Source organism: Rhamphochromis longiceps, linkage group LG3 (genome assembly GCF_057381845.1).
Source record: "Rhamphochromis longiceps isolate RC_006_pf linkage group LG3, R_longiceps_female_GT1.1, whole genome shotgun sequence".
Lineage (NCBI taxonomy): Eukaryota > Metazoa > Chordata > Actinopteri > Cichliformes > Cichlidae > Rhamphochromis > Rhamphochromis longiceps.
In genome coordinates, this window is record NC_140559.1 from 37254301 (window position 1) to 37269917 (window position 15617).

General features: G+C 41.4%; 2 protein-coding genes across 2 annotated transcripts; both read left to right on the plus strand.

The window, feature by feature from the left end:
* Positions 1-2559: 2559 nt before the first annotated feature.
* Positions 2560-4412, plus strand: LOC146674456 (uncharacterized). The gene is made up of 6 exons (XM_085401068.1): positions 2560-2571; positions 2658-3167; positions 3382-3590; positions 3818-3938; positions 4079-4256; positions 4332-4412. The coding sequence occupies exons 1-6, from the start codon at positions 2560-2562 to the stop codon at positions 4376-4378; spliced, it is 1077 nt and encodes a 358-aa protein (XP_085257194.1). The 3' UTR covers positions 4379-4412.
* Positions 4413-7559: 3147 nt separating this feature from the next.
* On the plus strand, positions 7560-15298 carry LOC146674457 (uncharacterized). The gene is made up of 4 exons (XM_085396115.1): positions 7560-8122; positions 9040-9164; positions 10252-10335; positions 15004-15298. The coding sequence occupies exons 1-4, from the start codon at positions 7652-7654 to the stop codon at positions 15158-15160; spliced, it is 837 nt and encodes a 278-aa protein (XP_085252241.1). The 5' UTR covers positions 7560-7651; the 3' UTR covers positions 15161-15298.
* Positions 15299-15617: the final 319 nt, after the last annotated feature.

Here is a 15617-nt window from a genome sequence, read left to right on the forward strand (position 1 = left end):
TGGTCAACAGAAAGCTTGTTTGAACAGTAAAGTTTTTAACTGCTTTTTAAAAGATTCCACAGAGTCAACCAAACGTAGTTGTAGAGGTAGACTTTTCCACAGCATTGGTGCCACAGACCCCTTTCATCTTCAGACGTGTTCTGGGAGAAACAAACAAACTCTTAGTCTGTGAGCGGAGACGGCGAGCAGTAGTGTATTTTGTGAGAAGCTTGGATAAATAATCTGGGGCTTGGCCATTTAGTGCGCTGTACGTTAAAACAATAATTTTAAAACGAATTCTAAAATCTATTGGGAGCCAATGTAAAGAACATAAAATAGGAGTGATGTGAGCTCGCTTGCTAGAGCAAGTTAGTAGTCTGGCTGCTGCGTTTTGTATAGCTTGGAGGCGAGAAAGTGATGATTTATCCAAGCTGGTAAACAGGGAATTATAATAATCTAAACGCGATGACACAAATGCATGGACAATTTTTTCCAGTTCAGCTAAGGAGACCATATGTTGCAGTTTAGAAATATTCCTTAAATGAAAGAAACAGGAACAAGACAGAGATTTTACGTGTATATGACTAGTTAGGAGTGAGAACGTGTTGATGTAGCATGTAGTGGAGGTGGAACTCCTTTCTAAAGCTTTTCTAACATCAGCTACAATCAACAAAATACAATTTAATACCCTAGCAGCTACCAAATTGTACAAGCAAAATACCCTCTCTTTACAAAACCCTCACACACACAACATGTCTCCTGCCACACCAGAGGAGACAAGACTTTAGACCATGTGTATTCCAACCTGGCTGGAGCCTACAAAGCCACACCCCTCCCCCACATTGGACAATCGGACCATCTCTCCCTGTTCCTCACACCTAGGTATTCACCACTCATCCAACGTGTGAAACCTGCTGTGAGGACAATTAAAGTGTGGCCAGAGGGGACAGACGCAGTGCTCCAGGACAGATTTAAAAACACAGACTGGAATATGTTCACCCACACAGACCTGGACCAGTACGTCTCATCTGTACTGGATTACATCTCTGAAACCACAGATTGTGTCACCACCCAGAAACGGATCACCATGTACCCCTACCAGAAGCCTTGGATGAACCGCGATGTTCGTCTCCTCCTGAAGGCCCGCAACACTGCCTTTAGGTCAGGAGATGCACACGCCTACAGTACAGCCAGGGCTAATCTAAAGAAGGGCATCAAAAAAGCCAAACACCATTACAAAAAGAAGGTAGAAGAACACTTCTCCAACTCCAACCCCCGACGCATGTGGCAAGGACTCCAGACCATCACAGACTACAGGACCACCAAACCCTCCCCCGCATCCTCTGATGTCTCCTTCCTCAACGAGTTCAACAACTTTTATGCTCGTTTTGAGCGAGGGAACCCCACAACCACAACCAAAGCAGACGTGACGCCAGACCACCAACCTCTGACTCTCTCCCCCACCGATGTAGGAGCGGTGCTGAGCAGGATCAATGTCCACAAGGCTGCAGGTCCTGATGGCATCCCCGGGCGTGTTCTCAGAGCGTGTTCTGGGGAGCTTGCAGGAGTGCTCACAGACATATTCAACCTGTCCTTGGCCCACGCTGTGGTACCAGCCTGCTTCAAATCCACCTCCATCGTCCCGATACCCAAAAACTCCAACCCATCTAGCCTCAATGACTACCGCCCAGTAGCACTCACCCCCATCATCACTAAGTGCTTAGAGCAGCTGGTCCTAGCACACTTCAAATCCTGTCTCCCCCCCACCCTGGACCCCCACCAATTCGCATACCGCCAGAACAGGAGCACAGAGGATGCAGTCTCCATCGCACTGCACTCTGTCCTCTCACACCTGGACAACAACAACACCTACGCCAGAATGCTGTTTATAGACTTCAGTTCAGCATTCAATCCACCCCTCACAACTCATCAGGAAACTGACAGACTGACTAAAACCGGGACTCTCCACCATTTGACCATAGGACTGAAGAAGCTTCTCGGATGAGAGGTGAAACATCTTCAAGCAACTTAAAGAAGTCCAGACGCTTTTCTTTCCAAGCTCCTTAGGCTGCTCATGATAGGTTGACTAATTCTGCTGAGAACGAGGAAGGAGATGTTAAAAGACGCAGTTTAAAAAGATCATAATTTAGAAATATATTATGTAAAAATATACCAGGAACAGTCTAATCAGCCCATTATAGCATGTGATGGAGAATGTTAACAATCAGTAACATGTACATATCTGAGGTCTGACCCTCTGACTGTCTGTGTGGAGGGAGGAAGATGACTCACATGTGGACAGGTAAGGAGACGGGACTCAGTTTTCCAAGAAGTAACTATTCGGGTTGAACTGTCAAAGAGACACTACACCATGAAATAGATCATCACAACTGTGTGTGTGTGTGTGTGTGTGTGTGTGTGTGTGTGTGTGCGCGCGCGTGCGTGTTCAAAGAGTAAGTTTCATTTCCTAGTAAGCGCGTCATTAGTCACTGGGTGTGACGGGACTCAGTTTTCCAAGAAGTAACTATTCGGGTTGAACTGCATTTCCTAGTAAGCGCGTCATTAGTCACTGGGTGTGGTATGGAAAAAACGGTTGGCTGTCACAGAGAAGACCTTACTTCTCTTCACACCAGCTGACGGTGCGCTCGCCCTCTACACAGTACAGACCATTAATTTAGGTTTTTGATTTACATCTGATCATGCAGAGAACAAGAAACAGCCGTGGAATTCCTGAAGATTATTTAATAAGAGAGCATGCAAAGCTGAGTCATTTAAAAGAAGTAGCTCGAAGTACTCATTTATACTCTAAATACCTCTCCAAAGAAAACATCCCTGATTACCCTCAACCTGAGTTTCATGTGGCTCAACTGAAACATGACACACAGCGACGGGCACTACTTCGGATCTGGAAGGACGAAGGCTTCAAGGATCCTCGTGGAGGTACCTCTGATCCTCAAAATAACTCCCTGGTGTGGTGGAGTCTGGCTGTGGGAACTGAGGAGATCCAGAAGGCTGAGGCGAGGCTCCTGAAGAGGACCTACCCAGACAGGACGGAGGAGCAGACAGCGAAGCAGAAGAGCTTCCTGTGGAAGTTTGCCACCTCTCCAGCCTTCAGTGAGAAGTCCATCTTTGGATCGTACCGCTTCACCTTCACAGTGCAGGAGGTGCTGGAGGCCTACGGCAAGCAGGTACTGACTGCATACTTTTAGAGTAATGTGTGTAGAGGGTGGGAGGGTTTCTTACAATTCATTTATCCATCATCTCAGACTGAAAGTAACATCAGGCTGAGAGAGTAAACGACCACAGAGACAAAGAAGAACATCCTGTGGCCACGAACAGGATCTGCCGTGTGTGTGTGTCAGTACACCAGTGTAACAGGTGTGTCTCTATTATTGTTGCCAGTTTTGCTCCGGAGCTCAGCCCATCATGAGGGTGTACAAAACCTCCCTGTACAAACAGGAAGTGGTACATGTTGTCCTGGTCCACAGCCCGGCCAATCAGGAGCTCTTCTCAGAGTATCCTTTGCTCCCTCATAATGACCCGAACGCTGTCTGCTCTTACAAAGATGGATGCTTCATCTGGAGACCGGAGGCCATGTGCGAGACACACAGGTAAGAATCACACGGGTAAAAATGTTAACCAAAGGTCACTGAAGGGCTGTTGGTTGAAATGTATTGAAAAAGCAACTAAATCAGTTTCACTCTCTCCAATGATTGGCTCCTTTGCTTCACTCTGGCTGTGAGCATCAGTGTGATGGACCTGTCACACTGCAGCAGGCTGAAGTCCTCTTTCAGCTGATTGGTTAAAATGCTGTGTGTGTCTCTGACCTTCCTCTCAGCTATGAGTTGATCCGAAAACCTGACGAAAACCAGATGGACACTCAGCGTCTATTTGGGTCTGATTGTCAGTTTTATGTTTGGGATAATGTCGCCATCGCCCTGTACGTGGAGTACGGACAGGTACTGTCACCTCCTCCTCACTCTGTACAGCAGGTGTCTTTGTGTGCTAAAGTGTAGTGTGTATTTCTGAGCGTTTGTTCATAACAAAGTTTTGTAGTTTCTCCTCATAAACGTCGCTCGTCTTCTCTGCTCTCTGTCAGGTGCTGAACTTTGACTGTGACCTTCTGAGAGAGAACCTCACGTTCTGCAGAAAAACCGATGGGAATGTCCCATTTGAAATCCAATTTGATGACTTTAAAGGTGCTAAAGCCTTGGTGGAAGATTTGTGGCCTAACTTCCAGCTGGAGGAGGAGCTTTCACTCAAGCAGGATTTCAAAGGTAATAAATCAATACATCTCTTATTTGTGAGCCTGCTCTGGCCCGTCTGACCACCTCTCTGTTTCTCTTCAACAGAAGAACCAAAGGCGGAACCAATGGAGGATGAGGACTCCCAGCAGTGAGACGACTCCTGTGGTTTACTTTTATGAAAACCAAACACGGAGCTTCATATTCGCGTGCTCTCAGCCTGCAGCTCTGAATCTGATGTGCCCCCATGCTGTTAGCGAGGGGGGCAGGGTTTAAATGCACGCTGTCTGTGTTAACGTGGAAGATGGAGAATAAAGTTGTTTTGAATCTGAATGAATCTGTGTGTCTGTGTGTAACACCAGCTGCATCCACTGACCGTGTAATCGTGGTGTTATAGTGGTACACATGGTTGTAGAGTCAGGAGCACAGCGTTTGACTTTCCTCTGAAACACACGTTCACCATCGATCAGGATTGTTGATTTATTGAGAAAAGTTACTAAAAGTTTGCAGAGCTGAAAATGATTGGATGAGTTTTTTAATCTGAAACTAAAAGTCTCAGATTTTCAGTTTGTGAAGAAAAAGAAAAGAAGAAAACAGAAACATTTGGCTTGTATAAAGAAGCCTCTGTGTGACCGTGACGTCTCCACGAGCCAGCAGAGTGTGTGTGTGTGTGGGGGGGGGGGCATGTATCAAGGGGGCGCTTCACACAGGCTTGTTTACATACTGTTCGTGGTGAATCGTCACATGACAGCATGTTTCCATCGGCTGTTATCGTCCTGTTTACAGACTATAAAGAGTTCATATCGCAGGCGTGTTTGGCCACGCCCACAGGCGGAGCTGACACAGTAAGTTTCCTTTATATTAAGTTTCCTTAATAAATCCATTATTCTAGGTGGGGTCAGAGGCGGAGCCAGACATTTGAAACACCCGGGGCTTAGCCCTAAAGGGTAGTATGCATGTGGGATTATTATTTTAGAAATGACTGAAAGACTGAAAGATTAATAGGCTCTGTTTTGAGTTTTGTTCAAAAAAGAATGACTTCATATAGGAAAAATATATATCAAATATGCAGGACACCATAAACTAGTTTTTTAATTAAGCAGCAAGGCAGAACAAAGTCGGGGCTGTATCAAGACACGAGGACTAAACCCCAATTCAACCAGACCAAGAACTGATCTGGAATTAAAACAGGACTACAACAGTTCAAAATCAGGACTACTGAGGACTTAACCAAGACAGAACCAGAATCAGAACTAGATGATAGTAGCACTAAAAATCATCATAGACCTGCACTACACTTATTTTTTAATTCTACAAAGTCCACTATTTAGACTGAGAAAAGTTTATGTAATTATTTAGCCTTGTTGTGCAAACAAGCCTGCATAACTTAATATAGAATTTGAAAAATAACAAACCTAAAAAGAAACACTAGGTACAAGATACATGAGTACCTATGATACGGTGATACTTTTGGTAAACAACCATTTGACTAACATGTGTGTCTCACCTGCTCTTGTTCATCTCTGTTCTGTCCTCATTCTCCATCTCAATCTCTGTTCCTCTCTCTCCCTCTTTGTGCTGACAATCATCAAATATACAGTTGAAACCAGATATTTACTCTTCAGATAAAAACACTTTTTTAATTGTAACATCAAATCAGACTAAATGTTTATTTTTTTAGATTGATAAATATAAAAAACATTTGTTAATTTTAAGGTCAAGGTCAAGGTCAAGGTCAGATTTATTTATATAGCACATTTCCAACAGCCGATGCTGCACAAAGTGCTTAACAATAACAATAAAATTAAAAACTACAGTGTAATACAATAATAACAATAGAAACAATAAAATAGAAGAATTGAAACAATACTAACTAATTCAGATAAATCCAAAATGCTTGGGTCATAATGTGTTAAAAGCCAGAGCGTAAAAGTGTGTCTTTAGTAAAGATTTAAATTGCTCAAGAGTTTGAGCAGATCTAATATTAAAGGGGAGACTATTCCAAAGTCTGGGACCTGCCACAGAGAAGGATCTGTCACCACGAGATTTGAGGTTAGTCCGTGGAATGGACAACAATAGTTTTGAACTAGATCTCGTGGGTTTTCCTGGAGCATAGGAAAACTCTTTAAGAGTAAAGAGATAAACTGTCTGTATTTCTTAATTGCAAATGGCACCAAATTGTATTCAAAATTGAGCCACACTTATGGAGCTCCACAGTTCTTTTCCTGGTGTTTTGGTTGACATCTCTTGATTTTCCCATTTCAAAGAAACAGGCTCTGTGTTTTGCCTTATATGCATCCACAGGTGTGCCACCAATTTACTCACATGGACTCTGCTAACCTATCAGAAGCTTCTTCAGCTCAGAATAGAATCGTCTGGAGTTTTCTTATTAATTAACAATAAACTTAGTGTATATGTACTCCTAAATTTGATGAAAGTGATAAAAAATAGAAGCTCTGTCTCTCTTTATTCTGACATTTAACTAATTCAAAAGATGTTTCAATATTTATCCAAAACAAAACAAGTTTACTCTAAATTGATGTTGTACAGTGAAAAAATGTTCTTGTGTTTTCCATAAAGTGTATGTAAATATCTGGTTTAAACTGTGAATATACTGCTGTGTATTGAAATTCCTCTTGTTTTGCATAGAAATATACTGAACAACATAGTAAGCATAATATATAAAATAACATTTACCTGAGTTTTTTTCTTTGAAAGAAGCCTCTAATGTCCATTCTTATATTTCAGTACATAACTGAAACCGATTTAGTCGGGGAGGGTAAGAACTGAAAATATGAAATAAACACACGTAAGCTAAGACTCTAAAAAAATAGCATTTGTTCGGCTTTTCATTTCGCCATTTGTTGATTCACTTGAAGAGCAAGTAACGTAATATTGGTCAAGTGATCAGTTTCATATCAATCTTTCGTGGTTCACCGTCATATTTACATTATTTGTACGGTACGAATGATTTGCTTTGGTACCTGGTCAAACTTAAGCTCTCCTTAGTATGGCTAGCTCCGTTTCTCCAACAGCGCACACAGGCAGCAGCTGCCCCGCCCTCTCGCTCAGTCGCTTAGCGCCTGAGCTCGGATCATACCAATATCAGGGGGGATTCACGCACAGTCGTAAATTCCCTCAGTGTGCACTATGTGCTTCGAATATTGTGTGTACTTTTTGTTTTATACAGTTGTCAGCCAGGCATCTAACTATGAAAAAATTGCACTCCAAAAGACCCCGGGCTTCTGACAAAACAACCCGGGCTTAAGCCCAGTAAGCCACCCTCACGCTCCGCCCCTGGGTGGGGTCTGAATAGAGTCTGAGCTGTCAGAGAGGAGAAATCACTAATGCTGAGAGTGAACTCAACGTCTGACAAGGACAATTTTCTTTTTTCTTCATTGTTGAACTAAATCGTCCTCTGTCTGATCATGCAGACACAAATAGAATATGAAGTAAAAACTATAAAAAGTAAGCATTTGAGGCTGAATGACCTGAAACAGGAAGCCCAGGATTCCTATTTGTACAAGAAATATCTGCACAAAGAAGACATCCCTGCATATCCCCGACCGGCGCTTCATGTGTCTTGTCTGAAACACGACACAAACCGACAGGGTTTATGCGGGATCAGGGCTGACGAAGGCTTCAAGGCTCCTCAAAGTAGCTCAACTCAACTCTCCCTGGTGTGGTGGAGTCTGGCCGTGAGGCCCGAGGAGATCCAGTCGGCTGAGACGAGGCTCCTGGATGAGACCTACCCAAAGCGGACGGAGGAGCAGGCCGCGAAGCAGGAGAACTTCCTGTGGAAGTTCGCCTCCTCTCCAGCCTTTAGTGAGAAGTCCAGGTATGGCTCATACCGCTTCACCTTCCCCGTGGAGGAGGTGCTGACCGCCTACAGCGAGCAGGTAATGACTAACACTTAATGTTTACAACTATCCTTTGACGCACCGCTCCTCTAAAACAGCAATAATGATAATTATTAGGTTATCTACATTGTTATGTAAATAACAAAATAACTTAAAGCACAAAAATGGGGAAACGTAGTCCGAAGTCTTTATTATTAAGGGCCATCAGTCAAACAATATTGTTTGCTCTGGGTTTAAACAGCGCGTTGTGTGTGACATCTTCTTTTGCGCATGCGGGCCGCTTTGAGCGTTCACAGTAGAGCGCGTTTGCAGTCGCATTTTATTTGTAGTGTGAACGAGCAGACAAAAAAATTTGATTCGATCAAAAAATCGGAATTGAGCATTAACACCTGCAGTGTGAACGTAGCCTAATGTAGTATACCACCACAGCCACCTAAACCAACCCAGAGCTCTATGAGACAGTTTGCAGAAGTCTGTGACCCAGCAAGACATAACTCAGCTGATAAAGACATGGCAAACATGACTGCACTTGATTTCCAATTATTTTCAGTTGCGGACGATAAAGGATTCAGAAAGTTTATTCATGCACTGAATATTATGTAATTCCAAACAGGAAAACACTCCCAAAAAATCATCCAGGCCTATATGACAGAGAATGTGCATCTTCTTTTTGTTTTGCATATTTTAATTTATATTTTATTGTGTTGTGGTTTGCAATGTTTGGTTTTGTTTCAATTTAAATTTGTTTAAAAGGAAAAAGCTGAAAATTAAAATCGTTAAATGTTGAAATGTAAATAGTTGGTTTTTGATTTTATAATTTATTTTTTACATTTTATGTGGAGTGAATAAATAAAAGCACATCAGTAATTCATTTTGTCCATAATTTTATATTGTTGTTGATAATAAATTAATTAAAGCAATAAAACGGGGGGATGCTTCCACTTTTTCATGTCCAGTTTTGCTCCGGAGATCCGCCCATCATGAGGGTGTTCAAGACAAATCTGTTCAAACAGGAAGTGGAGTACGCTGTGCTGGTCCACAGCCCAGCCAATCAGGAGCTCTTCTCAGAGTATCCTTTGTTTCTGTATGATGACCCGAACTAGGGCTGGGTATCGTCACTGATTTCTAGAATCGATTCAATTCCGATTCACAAGGTCCCAAATCGATTCGATCCACGATTCGATTTAATTCGATTCGATTCGATTTAAATCTGGGAAATTTTGACAGTCAGAAGTATAATTCAGATCAGAACATTTACATATTTTTGTATCTATAAAAAGGAAGCTGACACTCGCAAGACTTTATCCAAGGTGTGAGCATCACAGCAGATGCCTTTGTGTCAAAGTAGCTGAAGATAAAACACAGAAAAACATGAAGGTGATTTTCCTGGCCTGGGATTTTATAAAAATATTCTGCAGTACATCAAAAACGAAAGAAAACCATTAATTAATGAACATTACCTCTGACGTTACAGCGGTTTTATTAGACACACGGCTAAGCATTTTGCATTTTGAATAATATTAAAAAGTTTAAATTTGTTCAGTATTGAACAGCAGAAATGAGGTTTTCTTTTCGGAAGAATGTAAAAGGGAAAAAAACAGCGGCCGACAGCGCTGTAAACAACAGTAGACTTGTGCGTAACAAGCAAGCGAATAATGAAGAAAGCGAAACTGTTCGAGAGAGGGGGGGGGGGGGGGAGAGAGGGAGAGAGAGAGAGCTGCGCATCGCAATGGAAGCAAAACAGTAAAAGAGTGAATTCATGACGATGTTTATGTGAAGCGTTTGGATCTTCTTTTGCTGCTGGTTCGGTCAATATTGTTTGGAGAGAGATCAAACTAACAGCTTTAGAATCAGCGCATAAAGGGCGTGAACACACAGCGCGGACCTGGATCAGCGAGCTGTCGGCTTTCAGCCCCGACTGTGAGAAAGGCGACATCTAACTGATTCTGATCCGCGGGTTGCGCTGTGTGTTTAAGTCTATGTGCAGAATCCCTGTACCTGCTCTCATTTACTGTTTGGTGGTTCTTGAAATTTTGTGAGATGTCACCAGAGATTCTGGCATTTCGGACAAAATAAATTTATATTAAAAAATCGATTCAGGATTTTAATGAATCGATTTTACGTTATCCAAGCCAGAATCGATTTTAATCGATGAATCAATTATAAAAACCCACCCCTAACCCGAACGCAGTCTGCACTTACAGAGACGGACATTTCGTCTGGAGACCAGAGGCCATGTGTGAGACACACAGGTAAGAATCACACAGGTAAAAATGTTAATGGACTCTCATGAAGTATGTTCACAGCTGTGCACCTCAGAATCAGCTGACCTTTACCAGTAATGGGGACAGGCCATACATTTGATTTTTTGTTGTTATTGTTTTATTTTGTCAGCATTTTTGGTCTCAAACTTCATAAGTCCAGCAGATGTCCACATGAAGATTTCACAGCTGAAAAACATATTTAAATCTAACCAGCTGTGAGCATCAGTACGATGACACATCACTGTCTGAATAATCCTCAGTAGTTTATTGTCTGTGACGTAGAGGAGCAGAGCTCGGCGTCTGATGTGTGATGTCATAAAGTGCATCCTGGGTAAACCTTGAGGCTCAACATATGGAATAGCTGGCTGATCAGGAAAGGTTGAAGCAGTGTGAGCTGGGCCCCCTGGTGCCCCGCAGTAATAACAGAAAATAGTTTGAAGTGACTCACAAGTATGTACAGTTTATTTATTTAAATAAAAGCTGAATTCAAACTGGTACCAGGCAGGGCCATGCAGAGAGGTTTAAAGTAGTGATGTTCGATTCGTGAACGAATCGTTCAATACTCGAGAATCACTTTACTGACTCGTGAATCATGATTCACAAGCCCAACTGACTCACTGACTCATCCCTGTTGCTGTTAGCAAACTAATTCCATTAGTAGAAATATATCTAGCTTATAATTAAAATTGTGGGGGGGGGGGACAACAGCCAGTTTCGTAACAAAAGCATTTCTGCTCTGAACTGGAAGAAAAAACCCTGAGTAGAAGCTCACATCAAGAAAATAGCTCCTCGGTTCAGAGTAGCATCGCGCTGCTAACATGCTAACAACACATTTGAGCTACTCACCCCCTCGCTTCCTGTGCTGAATCGTAAGCATAAGTGAATCACTCAGGACTCGCTCACCCCCTCCCTCCTGTGCTGAATCATAGAGCGAACGAATCACTCACTCACTCACTCACTCACTCACTCACTAACCCCCTCCCTCCTGTGCTGAATCAAAGAGCGAATGAATCACTCAGGACTCACTAACCTCCTCCCTCCTGTGCTGAATCAAAGAGCGAACGAATCACTCAGGACTCACTAACCCCCTCCCTCCTGTGCTGAATCAAAGAGCGAACGAATCACTCAGGACTCACTCACCCCCTCCCTCCTGTGCTGAATCATAGCGCGAGCGAACGAATCACTCACTCACCCCCTCCCTCCTGGGTCACAGCTTCTTCTTCTTCTTGGTTGGTAACCAATGTTAAGGCGCATTACCGCCCCCTGGCTCACAGCGCAGTGGACATTTAGATGAGAAAATATATATTTGACACACTTAAGGAAAATACTAATAAAATACAAATAAACAAAATAAATGTTTATTAAGCAATTTTGATAGGAAATTGCTTAATTTTAGAAATGTTTTTGCTCTTTTTTCTCTATAAAATAGTTTTTTTTGTGTTTTTTTTAATCATTCATCTTAGCAGTGGGATTTACATGAAAAGGGAAACAAATTAAGTTTGAGTGAAAATGTAAAATTTTGGCACTCTCTGGTCAACTGACTCAGTGAATCAAATGACTCAAAAAACCTGATTCACTTTGGTGAGTGACTCATTAACACTCGATTCAGTAAAAAGAATCAAATTTACCATCACTAGTTTAAAGGGGCGGGTGCTCAAAGTTAAAAAGGGGCACATTGAACCAGGCTGAATAACAACAACACACATTCATCAAGAATCTAATATGGGATCGCATCATACTATATCACTGTTCTGAGGTGGCGACAAGGCAAAGCAAACGTAGCCGATGTTTTACCTGATGGGTACAATGTTGCTGTTGAGGGGTTGCTGTGGATAGTGCTGCTGATAGTGCAGCACTGTGCTGATCTGAGACTGTAGACATTAAAAAGTCCATAGGAGAGATGGTAGCTGATTAAACAAGTGTCATGAGATAATAACAAAATGCAAAGATTGGTGACAGCGCTTGGAACCATAAGGCAACAAACAACTGTGAGAAATAATTTAGGCTCTGCCTGTGAATCACTCTTTGCTTCTCTTCTTCCTTCCATCCCATCATTTCATATATCACTCTCCACTTGCTGTCTATCTGAGAACAAGGCACAACTTGCTATTGCAATAAACTATAATCTAATTATCCACACCTAACAACTCTTGCACTTAATCTATAATAAAATGATGACAGAAAAATGTTATAGCACTGCCTTTAGTAGCCTCACACAGCTCCTGCTGTTTCCTCCTCATGTCCTTACCAGCCATGTCTGGACAATGTTATATCATGAGTAATAATTTTTTAAAAATCCATATAATAATAATAATAATAACTTTATTTATAAAGCGCTTTCAAACAAAGTGCTGTACAACTATTTAAAACTAAAAAGATAAAAAAATAAAATAAAAGCGATACATAGCAATACAGGTAAAAGACACAATACAAGTTAAAAACAGTAAAAATTTAAAAACTAAAAGCCATAGAATTAAGACTTGTAAGATAAGGTGAACAAATGTGTCTTCAGCTTAGTTTTAAAAACCTCCACAGAGCATGCCTGCCTAACATCTTGAGGGAGGTTGTTCCACAGAAACGGGGCACGAAAAGAAAAAGCACGCTCTCCAATTGTCTTTTTTCTGGCTCTAGGAACCTTTAGAAGGCCAGAGTCCTGAGATCGGAGAGCACGGGATGGAACGTAAAGATGTAAAAGGTCGGAGAGGTATGAAGGTGCCAGTCCGTTTAAAGCCTTGTAGGTGAGCAGCAGGACCTTAAAATCTGCTCGAACCTGACAAGGTAGCCAATGAAGAGAGTTCAGTACAGGGCTAATGTGCTCAAATTTCCCAGTTCTTGTTAAAATGCGAGCAGCTGCATTTTGCACCATCTGTAGACCTCTAAAACTTTTCTTTGGTAGCCCAGAAAGAAGAGCATCACAATAATCAATACGTGAGGACACAAATGCATGGACAAGAACCTCTGCAGTGTCGCTTGACAAAACTTGTCTGATTCTGGCGATGTTCCTCAAATGATAAAAGGCGGTCTTTGTTATCTCTTTTACATGAGACTCGAAAGAGAGCACCACGTCAAACCACACGCCCAAGTTTTTTACCTTGTCCCTACAATTTATGACACTGTCATCAATTCTCAAGATGGAATTTTGGGACAAGTGCTGAAATTTGTACATAAAACACACACATGCACGCACACACAGTGACATTTTAGACCTTCTTCAGAATACTGTATATACTATGGGCATCACAGTGCTGATCCAGAATCCTTACATTATTATTTATTACTAGAGCTACAATAATAAAGCAATGAGGAGGGGGAAGTAATAAATATGAAATAATGTATTTATGATGATTCCATTTGTTTCACTATCCACTCTGTGCAGGGGCAAAGCTTATTACATTTTTAAACTGTAGAGATACAAAAATTTTACTGCTGTAAAATCCAAATTTTGTCTTATTTAAAATATAAATCTAATATAATCTGCTTCTTAATGTATGTTCTTTAAAATACAGCGTGTGTTTTTTTAAATATTATAATAATGCATAATTATATGGACATGCATATTAGATCGTTTTTAGTGAAATATAATCCCTCCAGAAAGGCAGGAAAAGCCCGGAAACTTACTTTAAAACTAAATATGTTTCTAAATACTTTAAAACTAAATATGTTCCCTAAAACGGTGACAGAGCTACAGACCCATGACAGCCTTACACAGGTAGCCAGCAGCTGTGACCAGCACTACTTGTGCAGTTAATACAAGGACAGGTAATGTTTGTCGCGCTGTTGCACACACAGCACGCTCGTTTGTTTCAGTTCGTCAGTTGCAACAAGACAGCTTACCAACGTGTACGTAATAAGCCAATACTCCTGTGTGCTACACACTACAGTGTACGCTGTACACCTACTTACTGGTTTTGTCGCATCAGTCTGTGTCTCTGAGTTAACTTGTGTTTCTCCTACAGCTCCAGACTGCAAAAAATGCGCGTGCTCTTTGTGAGCTCGTTCCCGGCTCGTAACCAGCGCGTTCTGCCGTCAAGAGCGATCAAGCCAGATCCTTTTATTTAGCAAAACTGTGATTAATAGTATATATTATTGTTGAGGGGCACAGACAGGAATCCGCACGCCTACACACATAAAAAATAAATAAATAAATAAATTTCTTTTTTAAAGTTGCCTCAACAAAAGGGCACCCATCAGGAAAGGGGCGGGTGCTCAAGCCCCTCCAGCCCCCCCCTCTGCACGTGCCTGGTACCAGGTGATTCATTTGTCATTATCTGGCCTAAATTCACTGCTTGATTAGAGCAAAGATTTAATGTTTAAAGCAGTGTGGGATTTTGTGGACGGATATCTCTATGCAATAGTAGTATAACCCCACCTCTCGCCGTATGACAGCTGGGATAGGCTCCAGCGACCCTGATGAGGATAAGTGGACAGAGCATGGGTGGATATGTAAAGCAGTATTAAAAACGAATGATAAAACTAATAACCTCTTAAAACATTCATTTAAATACTTGTTTTGACAAATTAGAAAAATCTGATGAAAATGAACGACTTCATTAACAAATTGTTAATTTTCCGTGACTGCTGTTGTTGCTCGTGACGGTTTTAGTGTTGCAGGCTTTAATAAACTGAATGACTGTCTCTCTCTGACCTTCCTCTCAGTTATGCGTTGATCCAAAGACCTGATGAAAACCAGATGACCGTTCGGCCCTGGAGTAGTAGGCCTCCATTTTATGTTTGGGATCATGTCGCACTTGCTCTGCATGTGGAAAACGGACAGGTACCCTCCTCTTCTTCCTCACTCTTCAGAGACACCTGAAACATTTTAGAAGAGGAACTGAGTTTTATTTTGCTTGTTTCATATCCTATAACTGCTGTCAGCTCCCCACTGAGATGCATTATCACCCCATCAAGAGAATCTGAAGCTTGTCTGCACTCTAAAAACTATTGTTTAAGCTCAACAAAAAAAATTAACGCAAGAGTTTCCATTACTCTTTTTGATTACGATAACTTATGTTGAAATTAGATTGAACCAACAAACTATATTGAGTTAGGGGAATTAACTTTTCCTCCATAATCAAAGGTGATTTTAATTACCATTTACGTAATATTTGGTAGCTTAAAAACATATTTTTAAGTTGTTTACTCATAAAAATTATGTTCCTCCAATTACTTTTTCCACATTATTTAAAATGATTTTTAAGTGTTATGTAATTAATTACAGCAATTACAAAAACAATTTTTTAAAGTTCATTATTTAAAATATTAAGTTGCTG